The sequence below is a fragment of the Lytechinus pictus genome, chromosome 1 (assembly GCF_037042905.1).
Source record: "Lytechinus pictus isolate F3 Inbred chromosome 1, Lp3.0, whole genome shotgun sequence".
In the NCBI taxonomy this organism is placed as follows: Eukaryota; Metazoa; Echinodermata; class Echinoidea; order Temnopleuroida; family Toxopneustidae; genus Lytechinus; species Lytechinus pictus.
Genome location: NC_087245.1, coordinates 18,802,500 through 18,821,729, shown reverse-complemented (window position 1 = coordinate 18,821,729; position 19,230 = coordinate 18,802,500). Strand labels below are relative to the sequence as shown.

Genomic DNA, 19,230 nt, shown 5'->3' with positions numbered 1-19,230 from the left:
ACTAACATTTGTTCATTTTTAATTGTTATGTTAATGTAATTTGTAATGGAGAACTGTGTAATCATATGTGTACAATTTAATATACAAAGATACATATAAAATACACCGTATGTCTTTAGACTTATATCGTTCGTTGTTTCATGAACTAGTAGAATTGTATTCTTATTTTTTTATTTTTTTGTTGCATTAAATTTTTTTTTATTGATATCTTTAACCTCAAACCCCTTTAAATATGCCATCTTAAAGATAGATTTCTTCAAAAAATTATTGACTTTAATGTTAACATGACTGAAGTCTCTGAAACACACACTATTGTAAACTGAAACTTTCCAAAACAAAATAAGAAATTTGAAACTTTCTTATTTGAAATCTGATTTCTGGGGGTAATTGGCCCTCACGAAGTAGTAAAGATTACCTCCCTCTCCCTCTTTAGAAGAGATCCCTAACATACTGTAAAAATCAAATTTTGTCATGAATTTTAAAAACACATTGAAGTTAATGAATGACCTTGAATATTTGACAAAAACCACTACCTTTTACACCTCAAAGTACATTAGATTATTGAATCATGAAGGACAAATCAATTATGTATTTCTGGGAAAAAATGATAATTTTAGCAGTAAAAATCAAAAGAATGATTTCCATAAATCAACAATTTTTTATAGGTTCCCCTTTTACATGTAGTTTAAGCTTTAGAAATGAGTAATTTAAAAATTTGACATGTTGATATGTTTATTAAAAATAAATTTGAAATTTTGACCTGAAATCAAAAGTTATACCCTTTGCCTTTAAAACTACATTATTAGTAAATTCAGATGTGTTCAAAAGTAAGTGAAGCCCTTCACATATTGCCCTCTTTTATGCTGAGTGTTGAACATAAACAACAACATTACAACGTTCTGTAAGCCCAGAGAAATCACAATTTAATATGTAAAACATGACAGAACTTGATGACTCAAAAATATTTTTTTCTTTTAGTGGGGTTCACTGACTTTTGAGCACCACTGTACTGGATATTATACATGTTTTTTTAATCTTAATTAGCTCCGATTCATGAAAAATACTGAATGCTGAGCCTGAATAGTCTTTAACATACAGGTTGTAATAAACATCACAAACACCATATCATATTGATTTACAATTATTGTTATTAATGTTGTTTGCTGATTGACTTTTAGTACATTGTTTTCTTGTAGAGCTAAATGTTTTCAAATTCTTTTAAGATTGAATGCATTGTGTCATTGCTGTCTAAAAAATTGAAATAACAATATGCATATTTAGTACTGTATATTGTAATTTGCCATGTCCAACATCAAATTGTCCACTCATGTATACTTGTACATGTAAAAACAACATCAAAGTCTTGAAAAAACATCTCTTAAATTTCTGTAATGAGTTTGAGAAAATAGTGAATATATATTTGTGATATTGTTAACTCATATTATAGTGAATGTCTATGAGTGCTATCAATATACATGTACATGCACAGTAACAAAATTCATGCTTGAGTAAACCACTTGCTGTGATATTTGAGCTTACCGTACTAGCCAGTACATGTCAATTTAAATTCCTACAGAGAGATCCATCTTTGTATGCTTGAAAATTACTACTGCCACCAGCATTTTTTTCTTTGTCAACATTTTTGGTTTTAGGCAGATAATGGAAAATGTTTTTGATACTTCTCAATTTTGCACATTTGAGGACAAGGGAATAACATTTTTTTCGATTTCACTGCCTGTTCCCCCGAGTTAAGTGTTAGGTGAAATACTAGATGCTATTTGAAACACAGAACATGTTGGATTGACAGTGATATGTATTTATTTCACATTTTTAATAGTCTTTATTGAGTTGATAATTCAGTTAAAAAACATATACACATATACATATTCTGATAGAATATTACCCCCCCAAAAGTAACATAACATAATTGCTATTGAGCAAAAGCATACCATAAGTTACAAAAGTTACAGAATATAACATTAAAATTATCAAGAACTAGGTAAATACCTAGTCTAAAAATACAGAATATAACATAAAATGAATTTACAGCAAAGCAATCGAATCAAAGGAAACTGAATGAGTATGAAAAAGAATCATACACCCTCCCACCCCAACCGCCCCCAACATCCCTTCCCAGCCCTGGTGGGTGTTTTATAAAGCTGTTTGTAAGTTAAGAGCGACTTTAAGAACGACTGGTGAACATTTCTTAGATGCTAAGTAATCACTAATGAACATATTATTTACCACAAGAAAGGATCACCAGTCGTTCTTAAAGTCGCTCTTAACTTATGAGCAGCTTTATGAAACGGCCCCCAGGAAGCTTCCCTCCCATAAACCCTATCCTTGATTATTCATGATCAATTTGAACTTCTTAAAATAAATGCTAAATACATGTACCTGAATTTTGTTTTATGAATTTGATAGATCTAGCATATGTCACAATGTGCTCAATACATCATTGGTGCATCTCATCATCAGAAAATTACTAGGATAAAAAAATATTGTTTTCATACCCTAAACTGGGTATTCTTACACATTTCCCCCTCTCTATTCTATGGAATCATATTACCCACTCTTTCTCCTCATACCCTCATATTTTTCCCCTATTGCTCAATCAAATATCCCTTTTGAAAATTTTGCTGCTTTAGATAATACACCCTACATACTGAAATGGTGTCCTGTTCCACTTCTCTTTATGACATGAAATCACAAATGATGTTAAGACATCTCTCAGATATTGCATCCTGTATCTCCAGGAGTTATGACAGTCAAGTCAAAATTTCAGGGGCTGTTGATCAACTGGATTGAGTTTCGCATCGGTGATTAAAGTGGATGATATTCCATAATTAAACCTAGTTTTAACTGAACTGCAGACTGAGCAAAGATTCTAGTCCATACTACCATGGAATTCTAAGCTTCATCTCCATCCAAAATTGATTTTAAAGAGATGAAATAACAGAGTTCATGAAAATTAATTGTATCTTGGCATACCCATTTCCATATTTCTTCCCATTTTAGTGATGAAAATTATTTTTGGGAAAACTTTTCACTGCTATATGAAACTGATATGTACTTGATAAATGGGTAAACAACTAAACTGGCAATCCATATAAGTGGATATACATGTATTGTACAGGGTTGACTTGATAATTGATCAAGGCTCTGAGAATACCAACCAATGTCTTTTGGTAAAACATTATATTCATCCTTGAGAGGGATTGCTGCCATGAATGCCAGTGGTAGTCGTGACACAATGATGTCAAATTCTTTTTGTTCCTTCTTTTTTGTCCTTATTCTTCCTCCTTCTCCTATTTCTTCTCTCCTCTTTGATCTTCTTTATCTTCTTCCTCTTCTTCTTCTTGTTCTTATTGTTCTTGTTCTTCTTCTTGTTCTTGTTGTTGTTCTTCTTGTTCTTGTTATTCTTCTTCCCCTTCCTCCCCTTCTTCTTCTTCCCCTTCTTCTTCATCTTCTCCTTATTTCCCTTCCTCTCTAACTTCATTTCACCATTGTCTTTGTACAAATGTTATATTATGTATACTATTTCTTCTACATTTATTGTGTTTGAAATTTAATGATGAATATTTTCCACATATACTAGGATGGGGGGGGGGGGGGTGTTATAGCAGTATACAGACATTTTATCATCATCCACATGCATTATGAATTTTAGGGGTATTAAAGTGATTGCAGACAGTTATAATTAATTTGTGGTGATTGTTCATGTAAAGTATTTCAATATTATTATGATATATGTATTGTACAGGGTTGACTTTACAATTGGTCAATGCTTGGAGAATACCAACCAATGTCTTTTGGTAAAACATTATATTCATCCTTGAGAGGGATTGCTGCCATGAATGCCAGTGGTAGTCGTGAAACAATGATGTCAAATTCTTTTTGTTCCTTCTTTTTTCCTTATTCTTCCTCCTACTCCTATTTCTTCTCTCCTCATTGATCTTCTTTATCTTCTTCTTCTTCTGCTTCTTCTTCTTCTTCCTCCTCATCTTCTTCTTCCCCTTCTTCTTCCCCTTCTTCTTCTTCTTCCCTTCTTCTTCCCCTTCTTCTTCATCTTCTCCTTATTTCCCTTCCTCTCTAACTTACTTTCACCATTGTCTTTGTACAAATGTTATATTGTGTATACTATTTCTTCTACAACTGTTACTATTACTACTACTACCACTACTTCTACTATTATTACTACTACTCTATTTATACTACCATGTAACTACTACCACAACTTCTGCTATTTTAATACTACTACCACCGCCAAAACTACTACTACCACACAAATAGAATACATATATTGTTAAAAGAAAAAAAATCTTTAGTTACATACAGGTGTACTTTTTCAATTGTGGGCTTTCACACTTCATTTTTATAGATCATATATTCATTCATTTTTGTGGATAATTTATGTATCATATACTTGTATGTGCAATATGTTTGTGTTAATTCTTCAATCATGCATTTATTCATTCATTATCAGAGTACCTGCAATTATCAGAGCGACAACCGCTTTTATTTAAAAAAAAATTTGTATCATTTCAGGGAGCTCTTTGATTGATCGCCCTCAGGAACAAGCTATCAGTGGCAAAGGATGGGGTCGAGTAAAGGTAACTAAATGTTTTAGTCCTGGACCTTGTATTTCAAAGATTTGCAATCAATTCAAAGAAAATTCAAACAGCAATTCTGATTATTTTATTTCATATTTCATATGATGAACATGATTCGCATGCAAGTCAAAATGATATTGGCCAGCTTGAAGTTTTGTAGTCACTTTTACTGATGATTCAACATTACGAATAACATGCTATCCAAGAAAAATATGACTTTATGATCATTGAGAAATTGTTTGTACAGGAAATTATTTCTAAGTGAATGTGTTTTCAATTAGTTTTTGCTTATTTGTCCACAGAAATTTGTGACGGGCCAATCAGGGTTTCCAAAGAGTGTGTTCTTCATTGTAGGAACAGAGTTCTGCGAGAGGTTCTCCTTCTATGGCATGAAAGGTAATATTCAAAGTGAAACTGTTGGTTTCTTCTTTTATTGTAAATTCTTTCCCATTTTTTTATCTTCTGGAAGTTCTTGATTTCTCTTATCACTATCCTCTTCCATTATCCATTCATTTAGCGTTCTTTATGAAGTATCAGTATCACCCCTGATGTTATAGCGGACAATCAGTCATTCCATACAAGAATGTTATCAGTCTAATATACACAACATCCTCTCTTCTTTCTATGTTAAAAGTGATGTTAAAACTAAAAAGTGATCATCACCATATTTGGGGGTGTCTTTCTTCACTTCTTCATCATTTGTATCTTCTTTTTTTTTTAACTTGGCCTTTCTTTTTTCTTACGTCTTATCTTTCTTCTTTTTCTTTGATCATCCTCTTCTTATCCTGTCTGTTTCTCTCCTGTTCTTCTTTTCTTCTGCTCCATTCTACTTCTTCATCTTCTTTTCTTTCATTATCTTTTGCTTCTTCCCTCTTCTTATCTTCTTTTCCCTCTTTTTTATATTTGTCTTCTGATTCCCCTTCTCTTCTTTTTCATTCAAGTTTTTCAGCTCCACGTATCTTCTTCTTTTCTTCTATTTAGCTTTCTTCCTCAATCATCTATTCTGCTCTTCATCTTCATCTTTTAATCACAGTGCCTCCCAAACATTCTACTTTAGGTCAGTGTTGTACTTGTAATGTTTATCCTTAAACCACTGATAAGAGTGATTTTTCTTTTTGATTTTTTTGTAGCCATCTTGGTTCTATATCTGACAAACATTCTGCTCCTTGGTGATAATACATCGACAGTGATCTTCCATTCCTTCAACATGCTGTGCTACTTCTCTCCAATCATTGGTGCAATGATAGCTGATGGTTGGCTGGGAAAGTACAAGTGAGTACCCAATAGATGCCATCCAATATTCACAATTTAAATTGCTCCCCTGCAAGTTGCACCCATATTATGATCTTGTTCCATCATGTTTATAGACCTGGTGCATTGAAGACATTGTGCCATCGTCTTAGAGGCTGATGCGATTGCCATTAGTAATCTGCACATCTCTGACTACTCCGTTTACACACTTTCCTATATCCTCTGAGAGAGGGCGCTATGAGATTATGACATCATATGCACAGGTGTATTGTGAGAAATTGCTTTACAAATCAACACCCTGAATTAATCACAGTGTTTCACTCCTATTCTATGTGATAACAAGCCTTCGTCAAACATTACAGTTTTTCTGATATCTCATTGCTATAGTCCTACTGATTAATCCTTACATTTGTCTGCAGTGGGGGTTCCTTGTTCAGTTAAATATTTTCTTTGATTTTTAAATTTTTCACCTGCCAGTGTACTATCTAGGAAGAAGTTATTGACCCAAAAGGAATTGTACATGTAGGCCTCATTAACAATGGTGTTGTGTGTATACAGTTCACAGATGACTTTGCAGTGGAGGGCATAACGTTAGGAAACATGTGTATGAGATCATTGAAAAACATTGATTTATCATGATTAATGCATGTATGTACATTGATTGCCCTCTAACATGTCTGCTTCTTGGAACACTCTGATTTGTGTAATTACTGTGAAAAAAATGAATAAAAATGATAGTTTGTTTGATTTCGTTTTATTGTGTACAATTCCTACAAATTTTGCAAAGCAACATATTAGATTTTGTATCGCATATAGCATGAACAAAAAACATATTCGAGAATGTCTGAATTATGAATCTATCAATCACTCGGTCGCTCATATCTCAAATGCATTTATTCTCCAGTTGCTTACTTAAACATACTTATGCAATTATGTAACCAAAATATATACTAATTATATCAAACTATATATATATAACAAACTCTTATTTCTCTATGTTCCAGAACTATTGTCTATATTGCTCAGATCTACATGCTGGGCAATGCAGTCATGTGCTTCACTGCGCTACCTCCCCAGACGACAGGCAATCCTGAATTGTAAGTAACCTCGGTGATACAGTACAACTTAAAATGGAATCCTGAGAAAGTATATAGTACAAACATATGTCCTTCAAAGTATTTGAATACTATTGCATACATGCCTACCAGTAAGATTTTATAAAAATTTCTCATTTTGAACTCACATATTTCCTGCATATTGAATTTTTTTAGTTCCTTGTAATGTGTAGTGTAGATATATGTTCTATTGAAAATAAATTGCAAATTTTTTAGGATTCTTTTTTAATCCAAAATAAATATTTTTATGTTACAGCTCACATTATTGAGCTTTGTAGATACATTAATTGTAATAAGTGTATGATTGTGTGGTTATTTTCAGTGTATTTTTTTATTCAAGTAGAAATCATGAATGTTCAATCAGTCTATCCATATCAATATGATTTTCTCTTCAAGTTAAAGGGCATTTATTCCATAATTTCTGTACATTTGTATGATGTTTAGTAATTGTAAATAATTTTTAATTTCACACACAATAGATCTTTGTTATCACTCTGCCATAGAGATTGAAATAAGATTCATGTAAATTGAAATAAGATTCATGTAATAAACCGTTTTAAAAGATATGCTGTCAGCCCTTTTAGTGCCACAATGATTTTGCAAATGGTAATGTTTAATGGATTTTTCCATGCTCATTTTATCACTACCTGTCAGAGTTGGTCCTATGATAGGCCTATTACTGATAGGTCTGGGAACTGGTGGGATCAAGCCCTGTGTGTCAGCCTTTGGTGGAGATCAGTTTAAAGCAGATCAGGTTTGTTGGATTCACCCTCTCTCTTTCTTTCCTGTTATTTGATGATTGTTTTCTTTTTCTTCCCTTTTGTGTATTTGTTTCTCTCATGAAACTAGGACATAAGGGTAATCAAGTATCACTGATCATTTTGCTCGAGATTCAGGTCACATGATGGATGTCAATGGTTATTTAGGTTCAATGAACTTAGTATTTTACATGGCAGCACTACTGCTATATTGAATCACGAAATGCAGGCAAAACTGCCAGAGGCATTCCACTTGTTTTTTTTTATTTTTTTTTTTATTTTAGATCTTTCCCCCATTTTTTCACTACATGAAGAATCGTGGGGGGGGGGGGATTACCCCCCTGCTGCCCCTGTAGCGCAGCCCCATTGAGTATGATACATATTTTCTATAATCATAGCATTAGCAAGTTATCTTGGGCATTGAGCATACTGAGCTAATATGTAAATTTATTCACCAAACCTTGTCTGACTTAGCAACCGCTATAAACCATGCATTCATCTTTGTCTGAAAGATATGCATGACATGTGGCATTTTCTAGCTAGTAGGTCATTGTCTGACCCAGTAGTAGTCCCATTATTACTAGATAAATTCTGCACATATTCAGTATTGTTCATTTGTTTTGAGTAGACAGACACTTATAAATGGAAGAACCAGATGTTAGCTTACTGAAATTTTAGCCATTGTAGGCTTAACGTTTGAATACATCTTTGTGAACTGGTCATTATGAATTCAAGTTATGTAATGAATTCTAATTCGTATTCATGAATGCATGCTAAAAGTTCTCATCTCCTCCTGCCTATTGGATGATACTAGTATAGTCTATTGTCAAACATCATGTTTATGCATGTTATAATGGAAGTTAAACCATGGCGTGGCAGTTTCTTCATTAACTGTCAAAAAGTTTGCCTATCATTTGCTGGAGTATATAAGACAGGCCTTGCTTGCTCATCAGCTGGAGGCAGTGAGCAAGCAAGGCCAGTGTAGAGAGACACATGTAACAGAATGTGTGACTATTCATGTGATGACAATGTCATTACATGATGATGTCACCACATCAACACAACAATAAACATGCACAACACAAGACTCTACAACATATCATAACCCCAGCTAACCTTTATGCTGGCCTTGTTTATTATCTATTTATGTCGGCCTTTTTTTCGGCTGGCATGAATAGGTGATAGTGTGCTAGTGGGCTGCGTTTTCAACTCAAAAGCAATTTATGCTAATTAGATTTGAATCAAAGATTCAAGTGTATACAGTGCAGACACTACAGTGTACAGCATCAGATAGGTAGGCTGTATTTGCTTTTATTTGTATTTTATTTCAAGAATTCAGGCTAGCACTCTGACTCAAATATCAAGAAAAATATAATTTGGTGATTTTTGTCTTGCAAGACTACAGGTGCCGGCACTAGAGCTGTCGTCAACATTGAAATCTTATTGAAGGTTAAGTCTTTGAAATGTCATGGACCAGTTTTGTTAAACCTCGACACGAGGGTAATCAGGTATCACTTATCAGATTTCACTTATCATCAGGTTGCAGGTCACATGTTCAAGGTCATTTATGATTTTATGTTTTTTCCTCTCTTTATTCATCTTATCAGCACTGCTGCTACGTTCAATTGCATAACAAAGGCAAGATTGATAGTGTGTTTCACTTGTAATAGTGAAGGATGAAACTAAACTGAATCACCATTGTTCAATCGCATAGTTTTTTTTCTTTCGTAAGAAGTATTCACAATTTGATTATGTCCTTTTACCTAGGAGAAAGAAATCCAGAGGTTTTTCTCAGTATTCTATTTCTCCATTAATTCTGGGAGCCTCATCTCAACGTTTATTACACCTATCCTACGCCATGATGTCAAGTGCTTTGGGAATGACTGCTACACTCTTGCCTTTGGTGTTCCTGCTGCTCTAATGGCAGTTGCCATTGGTAAGGATTTAAGAATTGTCATCTTATTTTCTTACACTTTATAAAAGAGAAGAACAGAGGGTTGAAGTGACCCCTGAACTTGAGAGAAAGAGCACGAAAAATTATCTGCATTTTCATCATTTAATATTTATCAGAGTTTTAGCAATTAACTCGTGTATTTCAATGGATTCTTTTTTTTTTTAATAGGAAAATAATCAAAATTAGTTAAGACAGGTTTAGGGGTGAGGGTGGCGTTTTATCATTTTCAATTTCGTCATAATTGTTTCACTTGGTGCCACTTTAAAGCTATTTGGCATTTTTTCCATTTCTACAATATGATGCAATAAATGTACAATTCATTCATTTTCTTTTCATTCTGTATTAGAGTGAAGCCAGTGTATTTAAACAACACAGTAATAAATACTGTTGTTGATACTAGGAGTTAAGCCGAAAATAACAGAAAATATCTGAAGAAAAAGTACTCTTTTAATTCAGGCAAAAAATCCATACATGTACGTGTACTAAATATATTTTGGAATCATAGTAAATTTAGTATTGTGTTAATTAAACTATGTATGTGCATGTTTGCATTTATAAATGACAGCTTTATGGTGTTCATTATTTTATCCTTTGCATGTATTTCTTGCAGCAATTTTTGTGTGTGGGCGTTACTTTTATCAGCAAAATCCTCCTTCTGGAAATATTGTTGGAGAGGTTATTAAAGCAATGGGGGTAAGTGATAATCATGGTTTTTTTTTGTCTTTCTTTTTACATTATTTATTGAATTGAAAAATATATATCTTTCTTGCTTTCTTGCTTGCTTTTTCTTTCTTTCTTCCTTCAAATCAAGATATTTCTCGTTATTTTCATAAGTGGGCGAGACACAAAATCGCTTATGCCTTGTTTTCTTTATGATCAATTTTATTGATTTTGTTTTTAGAATTATACTTATTCATACTGCTTTGATAATTTTCTATTATTTTTGTGATTGTTAGTACATTATTGTTGGTGTTATTATCATTACATCATTACCTATACTCTGCTTCTTGAATTTACAAAATTAAATCTGAGATATGTTTGTTCTTCTTTCTTTAGTTTGCTGTGAAGAATCGATTTCAGAACAGAAACAGTCCAGAGAAGAAAGAGCATTGGCTTGACTGGGCAGAGGAAAAATATGGTGTAAGTTCTAACAGATTTTTATAACTGGCACTATCATGGCTCAACAGTATGACTATGGTCTTGTAAGCCCAGAACTGGGTTTAAATCTCAGTGAATGATTCTAGTGCCCTTTTGGCAAGACATTAGTTTACAGAAGAATTACATTTCATTTTTTTTAAAGATACTTTCAACTTGTTCAGCTTTAGTTTCAAGCATTGCTTGTCCGGTTTATCAACCAGGGGGTGGCATCAGAGTATTTTGATTGGGAGGGGGGAGGGGCAAGGTGAATAAAGAAAGAATGACCCAATATACACTTTCATGTATTTCCTCTTATTTTTTTTTCTTCTCACTTTTATTCCTATCACTTAAAAAAAATGGGGGGAGGGGGGTGGCTGGAAAGTGGGTTGCCCCTGCCCCATCCCCTATTTCTGCCACTTACTATAACTACGTAACTACATGTACATACCTCAACTCATGATTTGCTTTGCTTAATAATTTGTAAAGATGTTCAATGACGAGCAGAAAGATGTGTGCGACTAAGAAATGAGAGAGAGAGTTAAGGAGAAAGGGGGGGTGGTGGTAGATAAATTTTACAGGTGTATTTGATTGACAGGTGTGTTCATTACAGGAAATACCAGTGTGTGAATTTCACACCAATGATATGTACAAGGGTCATCAATGTAAATTTCATTGTGAAATCTACTGAATGATCCAGAAGGAAGTTATGAATGAGCCAAAATATGTAAACAAGTAGGAATGTGTAAGTTACAGTCATTAAGTGAACTCATGACCTGCTTATATGTTTATGGGCTGAGTATTTAAAAAACTTCATATCAATTTTTGTTGCATGTACATGGCTGAAAATGATAATTTTTCAGGAGGGAGAAAAAAAAACATAGATGCTATATAAAACACTGTAGCCATTATGATAATATATCCTCCCACTACGAGCATTTATTTTTGTTGGTGTAAATTGAAAGAAATTGATCCCCAAAAGAAAAGAAAACTACATAAAAAATGGGGGGGGGGGGGAAGACAGTAGATAGAAGTTAATTGAATAAGAATTGTATCAATATTTCCAATGTATACTAATTCAGACATTTGCTTGAGATTCTTGCGTATGTATGAATGAATAGTCATTTTCTTGTTGTGAATATACAGGCTTCTCTGATAGAAGACATCAAGGTGCTTCTCCATGTCCTTTTCATCTTCTTACCACTTCCTTTCTTCTGGGCATTGTTTGATCAACAAGGATCTCGCTGGACACTCCAGGCAGAACACATGGATGGTCGACTGGTCAGTCATCTCAAAATAGTTTTTAATAGATATCCACCAGCATCAGATTTGAAAGGGTCACTTTTCAAACAGTTCCATAAATGGCAGTGATTGCAAAGCATTAATATCAAGAGCATACTTAGTGTCAAAGAGACATGAATATTTTCCCACTTAAGGATTTTGTAACTCTTCATTACATTTTCTAGTCGAAATTTAATTCATAAATATAAATATTTTTTATGTAATAAATATATTGTTTAGGAAGAAGATACATGTAGTGATAATAATGATTCCTGCATTATGAAAATATTTGTTTGAGGGAAAGTTAGGTGTAGGAAAATGCAAAAACAATTTTGAGTTTTCAAATTCTTTTCAGGTCAGGTCAGTTAAGTCATTTTTGGAAACTTATTTTTTTCCTCTTCATGCTATCTATGAATTTGGATTACATTTTATCAATTACACATTCAGAAACTATGCTTCCATTTTGTATAAAGTTTACTTGAAATATTAGTAACTTTCTTATCCCTACATGGTGTTTATGATGTTTTAGACTGATGGAAGGTAGATTATATCGTTTGTATTCTTTAAAAAGAAGTCATTAGATGTTCTCTTTAAAATTCTAAGAATCCTTGGAAAGTCTGAAAAATCTCGTAAAATTCCTAGGATTTTTGGTCTTCAGACATGTTGAGAACTCTTGATATCAGAGCTGAATTTCAGCTTTCACTATAAACACATACACTACGGTATCATCCAGCGTCATTAAACCCTCATTCTGTTCCTGTGTACCTGTGGTGATAACAAAATTCATGTAGTGTAGATACATATGATGCTTGATATTCTTTAAGTAGAATTCATTTAAATTTCCAGTTTTTCAAAGTAACTATTTCAGTTGCCCCTCAGTTATAAAGATATGCACCTGTGTGGAAACATGTGATAATTACCTGAAATACACACATGAAATGCTTTCTATTAATGATTTTGTTTGAAGTCATTTCTTGTATATTCTACCACTTGATTTCTGTTATTTTTTTCTTACATGATGATTCATTTATTTCTTAAGCAATCCGCAGAGTGAATTTAGCTTACCATGAATCAAATGTTTTCATTTTTTCCTTTATTGTTTCTCTCTTCAGGGCTCTTATCAAATCAAACCAGATCAAATGCAGGTAAGAATGTTTTCATGATGAAGATGTGCAAGACACATTTTCACATGTCTTGGAAGTTGTATTGCCATGGTAATAGCATGTTATGGGAAAAAAATCCTTGCAGATTAATTCCTCAGTTTTTTACCAGTACTCATGAAATTTGGCACAAACATTGGTCTTTGGGTAAAGATATGCAAGACCCATTTTCAATATGTGTTTTCCTTCAGCAATATATCTAGTTATTCTTCATAGTGTTATTACTTTTTTATGCAAATCTATGTTATCTGTATCGAACAATAAAATTACTCTCCTTTCTTTTCCCTACCCTAACGTTTTATTTTTCTATTATACAGGCCCTAAATCCAGTTTTCATCCTATTCTTCATCCCTCTTTTTGAAGGAGTCATTTACCCCCTCCTAGACAAGTGCAATGTTCCAAAGCGTCCCTTGCAAAGGATGGCTGGTGGAATGATCCTTGCCGCTATTGCTTTCATATTGGCTGGTTTTGTTCAGTTGAAAATAGACGTAAGATGAAGTGTGTTTTTAAATTCAGTCGATTTTAAAGATTGTATTCTATTTATATTCATACTGCTCTCCAGTCAAGTGTTATGTTTGGAAATAAATACTTGAATTGAATGTTTACGAATACATTGGCCCGTATTCTGAAGTCGGATTTAACTTAAAGTACATGAGAAACATTAATTTTTTTTTTAAATTGACATGGTTGCCTTCCCATAATTTAGCACAGATTTAACTTAAGGTATAAATCTGTGCTAAAATTATGGGAAGGCAACCATGTCAAAATTTTGTTTAAAATTAATGTTTTGTATATACCTTAAGTTAAATCCGTATAAATCTGTGCTACAATTATGGGAAGGCAACCATGTCAAAATTTTGTTTAAAATTAATGTTTCTCATGTTAACCGTGCTCTTTCCTGATTATTTAATGCTTCTTAATCCACCCCAGGCATTTAAGAATGATTAGAGTCAAATGAGCTGATACATTGAACCTATACTGTTTGAGATTTATGTCAAAGTTGACCATCCATAGTTAAATCACAACTTTAGACCAGAGTTTTGACTTCAGAATAAGTACTTTTATGTTAAGAAGAATCTGTAGCAAGATTATTGTTATCATTGTTTTTATTATTGTCATTGTTATCTTTGTTTCATACATAATTTTTTTAAAGTTTCTTTTTTGAACCTATGATAAAATTTTTTTTCTTATAATAGATTTCATAAATGATAAGATACATGTACCACATATAAAGAAATGAAGATATTTTAAAGACAAATTTTCTGATTTCTATTAATTGTTTGTATTTACAGAGTACTGAAATCAAGTTACCAGGCAAAGACCAAGCTATTGTCAATATTATTAATGCATCACCTTGCCCCATCGGTGTTGAAAGTGAATTCTATACTGGAAATATTGATATAGGCGAGGTAAATCATATCCATTTCAATAATTTTTTTTTTCAGGAGAAAATTTTTGGGCATAAACAAATTTACTGACATCATGAATGTGAAATCTTATTGCTCTGATTAAATAAACATTTGATTGCATGTATGTACTTGTATTCTGCCTTTTTGTTCTATGAAAAGCCTTTTCACAGTTTGGGCACATCTTCCATGATGGAATATTTGTAGATGCACAGAGCTGTTGACAATTCATGCCTCGAAGTTTAGAACAATTTTCTTCACTCATTAGTTCTTCCATCTGTGCATTTTTATTCAAGCAATTAACGGGTGTATTATATGAAAAGACAGAAATTTGTGATTTCCAAATATGAAGTTGCGTAATAGTTGAATATATTTTTATCTTTTTGAAACTATAACAGTTGTACATGCATAAAATAAATGGTTATCCTGTGTATTAATATTATATTTTGTATTTGCATTGTAGGGGACCAAAGAAATTGATTTTCCAATTGGAGATTATGACGTAAAATTTGAGCCTAGCTGTTCGGAACTGGGTGCTGTTCAATTATTTTCTGCCAGCTTAGGCAGTCAGAAGGTTGAAAGTGTCACAGTGTACAGTTCAGGAGACCAACTCCAAGCTATTCAGGTGAGTGAAACTTAATCCACTGCTATAAGCTATGTTTTGATATAATGCATTAATAGCATTTATTATGAACAGAAAGAATTTCAGTAAACACTAACCTTTCCTTTCACAATTTCATAAATTTGAGGATAGAAATATCTTGAAAAAACCACCTTTGATAACATATAGGAATAAATATTTCTAAAGAATGAATATTTTAAAATTAAGATGAACTTGTTTATAAAGATTTTTTCAGTTAATTTTTTTACCCTGTAATTGATTTCAATTTTAAGTGAAATAAATTAAATTGGATTGAATATAATCAATATGACCATTTACATTTTTCCAGAAGAAAGTGTTCTGATTGAAAACATTGAAGAAATCTTCTGGTAAAATCAAAATGACCATGATTATGCTAAAAATTAAGGTATTTTCTAGTAAAGAATAAATTACAAGGGTGAAACACTAAGCGTTATGTATCTCACATTACATCTATATTTTCCTACTTATATTTATTTTTTGCCTTGGGTTTGAGTGTATATGTATAATTGTAAGTAATTGCATTATATCTACATGTGTCAACATTCCCTCATCTATATGTCTGTCTGTCTTTCTATTTCATTATCTCTCTATTATGTCTATCTGTAGGTAAAAGGTCATTTAGAAAAGTCAAGTAAAGGACTGGGAAAAATAAGGTAAGACAATCACTGCCAGTACGTCTGTCTAAACCATGTACTAAAGAAATTAAATGGTCAGAAGTTAGATTTTATAGTGTACCTGGCACTGATGTATATTACAGGAATCCACACAGAAAGAAGTTTTTAAAGAAGAAATAAAAATCAGATACACTTAAGTTTGAAATCCAACAAACAAGAAAATAATGGGTTTCTGTTATGTTAATCAAAAGTTGTAATCACTAGATCTAGATTGGTCCCTTCGGTGATATCATTGTGATGTAGGTTAGGGATAATACTCCATTCAATCCAATACAAATAAATTCCTAAAATTTCATTTTTTTTTCATGCAACGTTTTTTTTACTCCTGTTATATATGTAATGATGCATCTGTGAATCGACACAAGAATCTCTTGAAGGCCTATTTATTTTGTGAATGAATTTTATTGCGAATTGTGAAGCGCTTTGTAGCTTGAATGAAAGGCGCTTTATAACCGCAAGGAAAATTCACCGTAGCAAATAATCAATGAATGTATTAGATTGTAGCATTTTTTTATCAAATAAAGAAAATGATCAATTGCCCTATAGTCCATTATTTTTTTTGTTTTTTTTTTGTTTAATTCTTAGTTTTGGATATTTCATGTCTACTGGCACTCTACCGGATAACCTGACCATCTCCATAGAAGAACCTTTGAAGGATATAACCTACACTATGCATGTTCTACGAAACAATGTCAGCTCATCTCGCGGTATTGAGCCTGGAGAGTGAGTATTTACCTTATATTAGATTAATGAGTGGAATTGTGAGTGAAAGAGAACATTTATTAATGGAAGGTATAGAGTACACTGTCAAACAATCCCTCATGATTAATGCATATGTTACAATAGAATAAGGGCACAACTTACGTGAATGTGTTATGAAACGCGCAAATTCATTGCTCTAGAAATAAATTTTCAATTTGATATCTTTTAACAAATCTGGTGAGGTATTGTTCCTCAACAATGTATATACAATGTACTGTTTGTTGGTTGACAACAGGTACAATGTGTATGGATTGCCTGAGGGAAATGCTAGTAAAGAGCTTTTGGGTCGTGTTGATGTTCAGATGGGCGGCATCTATCGGTTGATTTTACAGCCTGCCAATATATCACATCCAGATATTGTAAGTATTAATATCCTTCCTTGATATATTCTAAATAAATTTATATTATGTCTTATTATATATTAGAGAGTAGGCGCGGGCGGAGTGACGTCACATCTGCTTAACGACGACAGCACTGACCATAGCGCGATGAAAACAAAGTTTAAGAAACACAATGATACAATGTCAGAAACAGCACTGAAAATTTCAGAAAGTTTTGTAAACCTCCAGATAACGAAATGGGTAAACTCGATTATTACGATGTTCAGCACAAAGTATGAATGCGATGTTTGTGTATTATGCATTGTAGGCTTGCCAAAACGCTGCGCTGCTGTATGGGTCACTAGTGCATTGTTTTCATCGGCCGGCCAGTTGCTAGGGCTCGAGATTAAAAATGCCCGGATGAATAATACCGACATGCTTATATAGCGCATATCACTGCCAAATGCGTCCCTATGCACTTCTCATTGGATATTATTACCCTGGCTTTAGCCCTGCAGCCTTTTACAGTGCGGTGGCAATTCAAGGAATAAAATCCTGCCAGGTACCCATTTACCTCACCTGGGTCGAGTGCAGCACAATGTGTATAAATTTCTTGCCGAAAGAAATTACACCAATATGAGGTCTATCCTTCTGCTTCTTGTTTATGTCTTGATATAACTGCTCTGAACCGTGCTCTCTACACTCTTATCACTCTGCACACATACCCTTTTAATGTAGGCCTCATCGAAAAAATAAAATGGTTGAAGTAAACCTATCAATGGTGTGAAGAGAGGTCCTGTAATATATTACAAACAAAACAAATAATTTGTCCTTTTTATCTGTTTCACCTCTACAATGTAGATTCATCTTGCTATCCACATGGAGGTCCAGCCTAATAGTGTATCAATGCTCCTACAAATACCTCAATATGTTATCATCACTTGTGGAGAGATTTTATTCTCGATCACAGGTCTGGAGTTTTCTTACTCACAGGTATGTATTGATCAACGTGTTTGGTGTAGTAACTGTATGGGTGCTTGGTGTTTGATTTACTTAGTCAAAGGTCTGGTGTGATACTCACTACAGTTTGAAGTTAATACGTTTTGTGTAGTAAACTGTGTGAATATTCAGTGTTTGGTGTAGAGTTTGTTTACATTGTCTAAAGATGGGTGACAATATACATCCAGAGTCTCTCTAAGTACTGGGTCAATCCTATTTATCCACTGTAATTATTTTACCTTTCTTTTCCAGAAATTACTTTCAAAGTAAATTATTTGGGCATCATCCCATCCAATGTTGTGATCTGTATGATGTGAATGGGATGGATTGTTCAATCGGAGGGATCTCATGCACCGCCCCCTTGCCATATTCCATTTGCGCAGCTTTCCAATTCTATTTGCATTCAGATTATTTTGTAAAAACTTCTGACATGCAATTTAGGCACAATAAGATCCAAAGAAAGAAATTACAAAAAAACCTAGTGAAGAGTTGTAGGTTTCCATCCATTTAAGCATTGAATAATTTTCAGTAACATTTACCTCTGTAAATAGAAAGAATGGAATTCATAATCTAAAAATTGTAAAAGTAATCCTCCTTTTCTATGTACAATTCTATGGAATCGCAACCCTCCTGACACAATGTGATGTCACATAATTCAGACCATTAAGCTCTGATAAAGCCTGCTATCGAAACCCATTAATTTGAGTTTTTCTTAAGCAAAATACTTAGCATGTCAAATGGAGAATACGTATAAAACTTACGTTGTAGTTCTATGTAGCTATAGGCCTATGCATCCCATTTGTCAATTCCACTCTTCTTTTCACCAGCCAAATGATTGGTCACATTGTTCCTTTTTTTTTCTTGCTTTTTATTAATTAAACATGATGCAGGCCCCATCTAGTATGAAGTCCTGTGTTCAAGCTGCTTGGCTTATGACTGTTGCCTTTGGGAATCTTATTGTTGTCATCATCGCTGAATCTCAACTAATTGAAAGTCAGGTAAGAAAGCAATAATGGTAATGCAATATAAGCTCTGCTATGCTTCTAGCACTTACATGTAGATAGGCTTTTCTTTATTCACTGTACTGGGGAAAATATTGTCTATTATATCCCTCTAATATGAATATTCTTTAGTATTCTAGATAAACGATTGGTCAATTC

At 33.2% G+C, this 19,230-nt stretch overlaps 1 protein-coding gene across 1 annotated transcript in view; it reads left to right on the top strand.

Annotated features, from left to right (window-relative positions):
• Positions 1-19,230, top strand: part of LOC129258839 (solute carrier family 15 member 2-like) — a 32,911-nt gene that overhangs the window by 8,149 nt on the left and 5,532 nt on the right. Inside the window, exons 3-20 of the mRNA XM_054897081.2 lie at positions 4,549-4,613; positions 4,916-5,009; positions 5,744-5,885; positions 6,869-6,961; positions 7,634-7,733; positions 9,505-9,673; positions 10,302-10,384; positions 10,748-10,831; positions 11,972-12,106; positions 13,219-13,251; positions 13,584-13,754; positions 14,559-14,675; positions 15,136-15,297; positions 15,922-15,968; positions 16,575-16,712; positions 16,987-17,110; positions 17,933-18,064; positions 18,961-19,068. Coding sequence (XP_054753056.2) covers positions 4,549-4,613; positions 4,916-5,009; positions 5,744-5,885; positions 6,869-6,961; positions 7,634-7,733; positions 9,505-9,673; positions 10,302-10,384; positions 10,748-10,831; positions 11,972-12,106; positions 13,219-13,251; positions 13,584-13,754; positions 14,559-14,675; positions 15,136-15,297; positions 15,922-15,968; positions 16,575-16,712; positions 16,987-17,110; positions 17,933-18,064; positions 18,961-19,068 — 1,997 coding nt within the window. The remainder of the gene's footprint in view (positions 1-4,548; positions 4,614-4,915; positions 5,010-5,743; positions 5,886-6,868; positions 6,962-7,633; positions 7,734-9,504; positions 9,674-10,301; positions 10,385-10,747; positions 10,832-11,971; positions 12,107-13,218; positions 13,252-13,583; positions 13,755-14,558; positions 14,676-15,135; positions 15,298-15,921; positions 15,969-16,574; positions 16,713-16,986; positions 17,111-17,932; positions 18,065-18,960; positions 19,069-19,230) is intronic.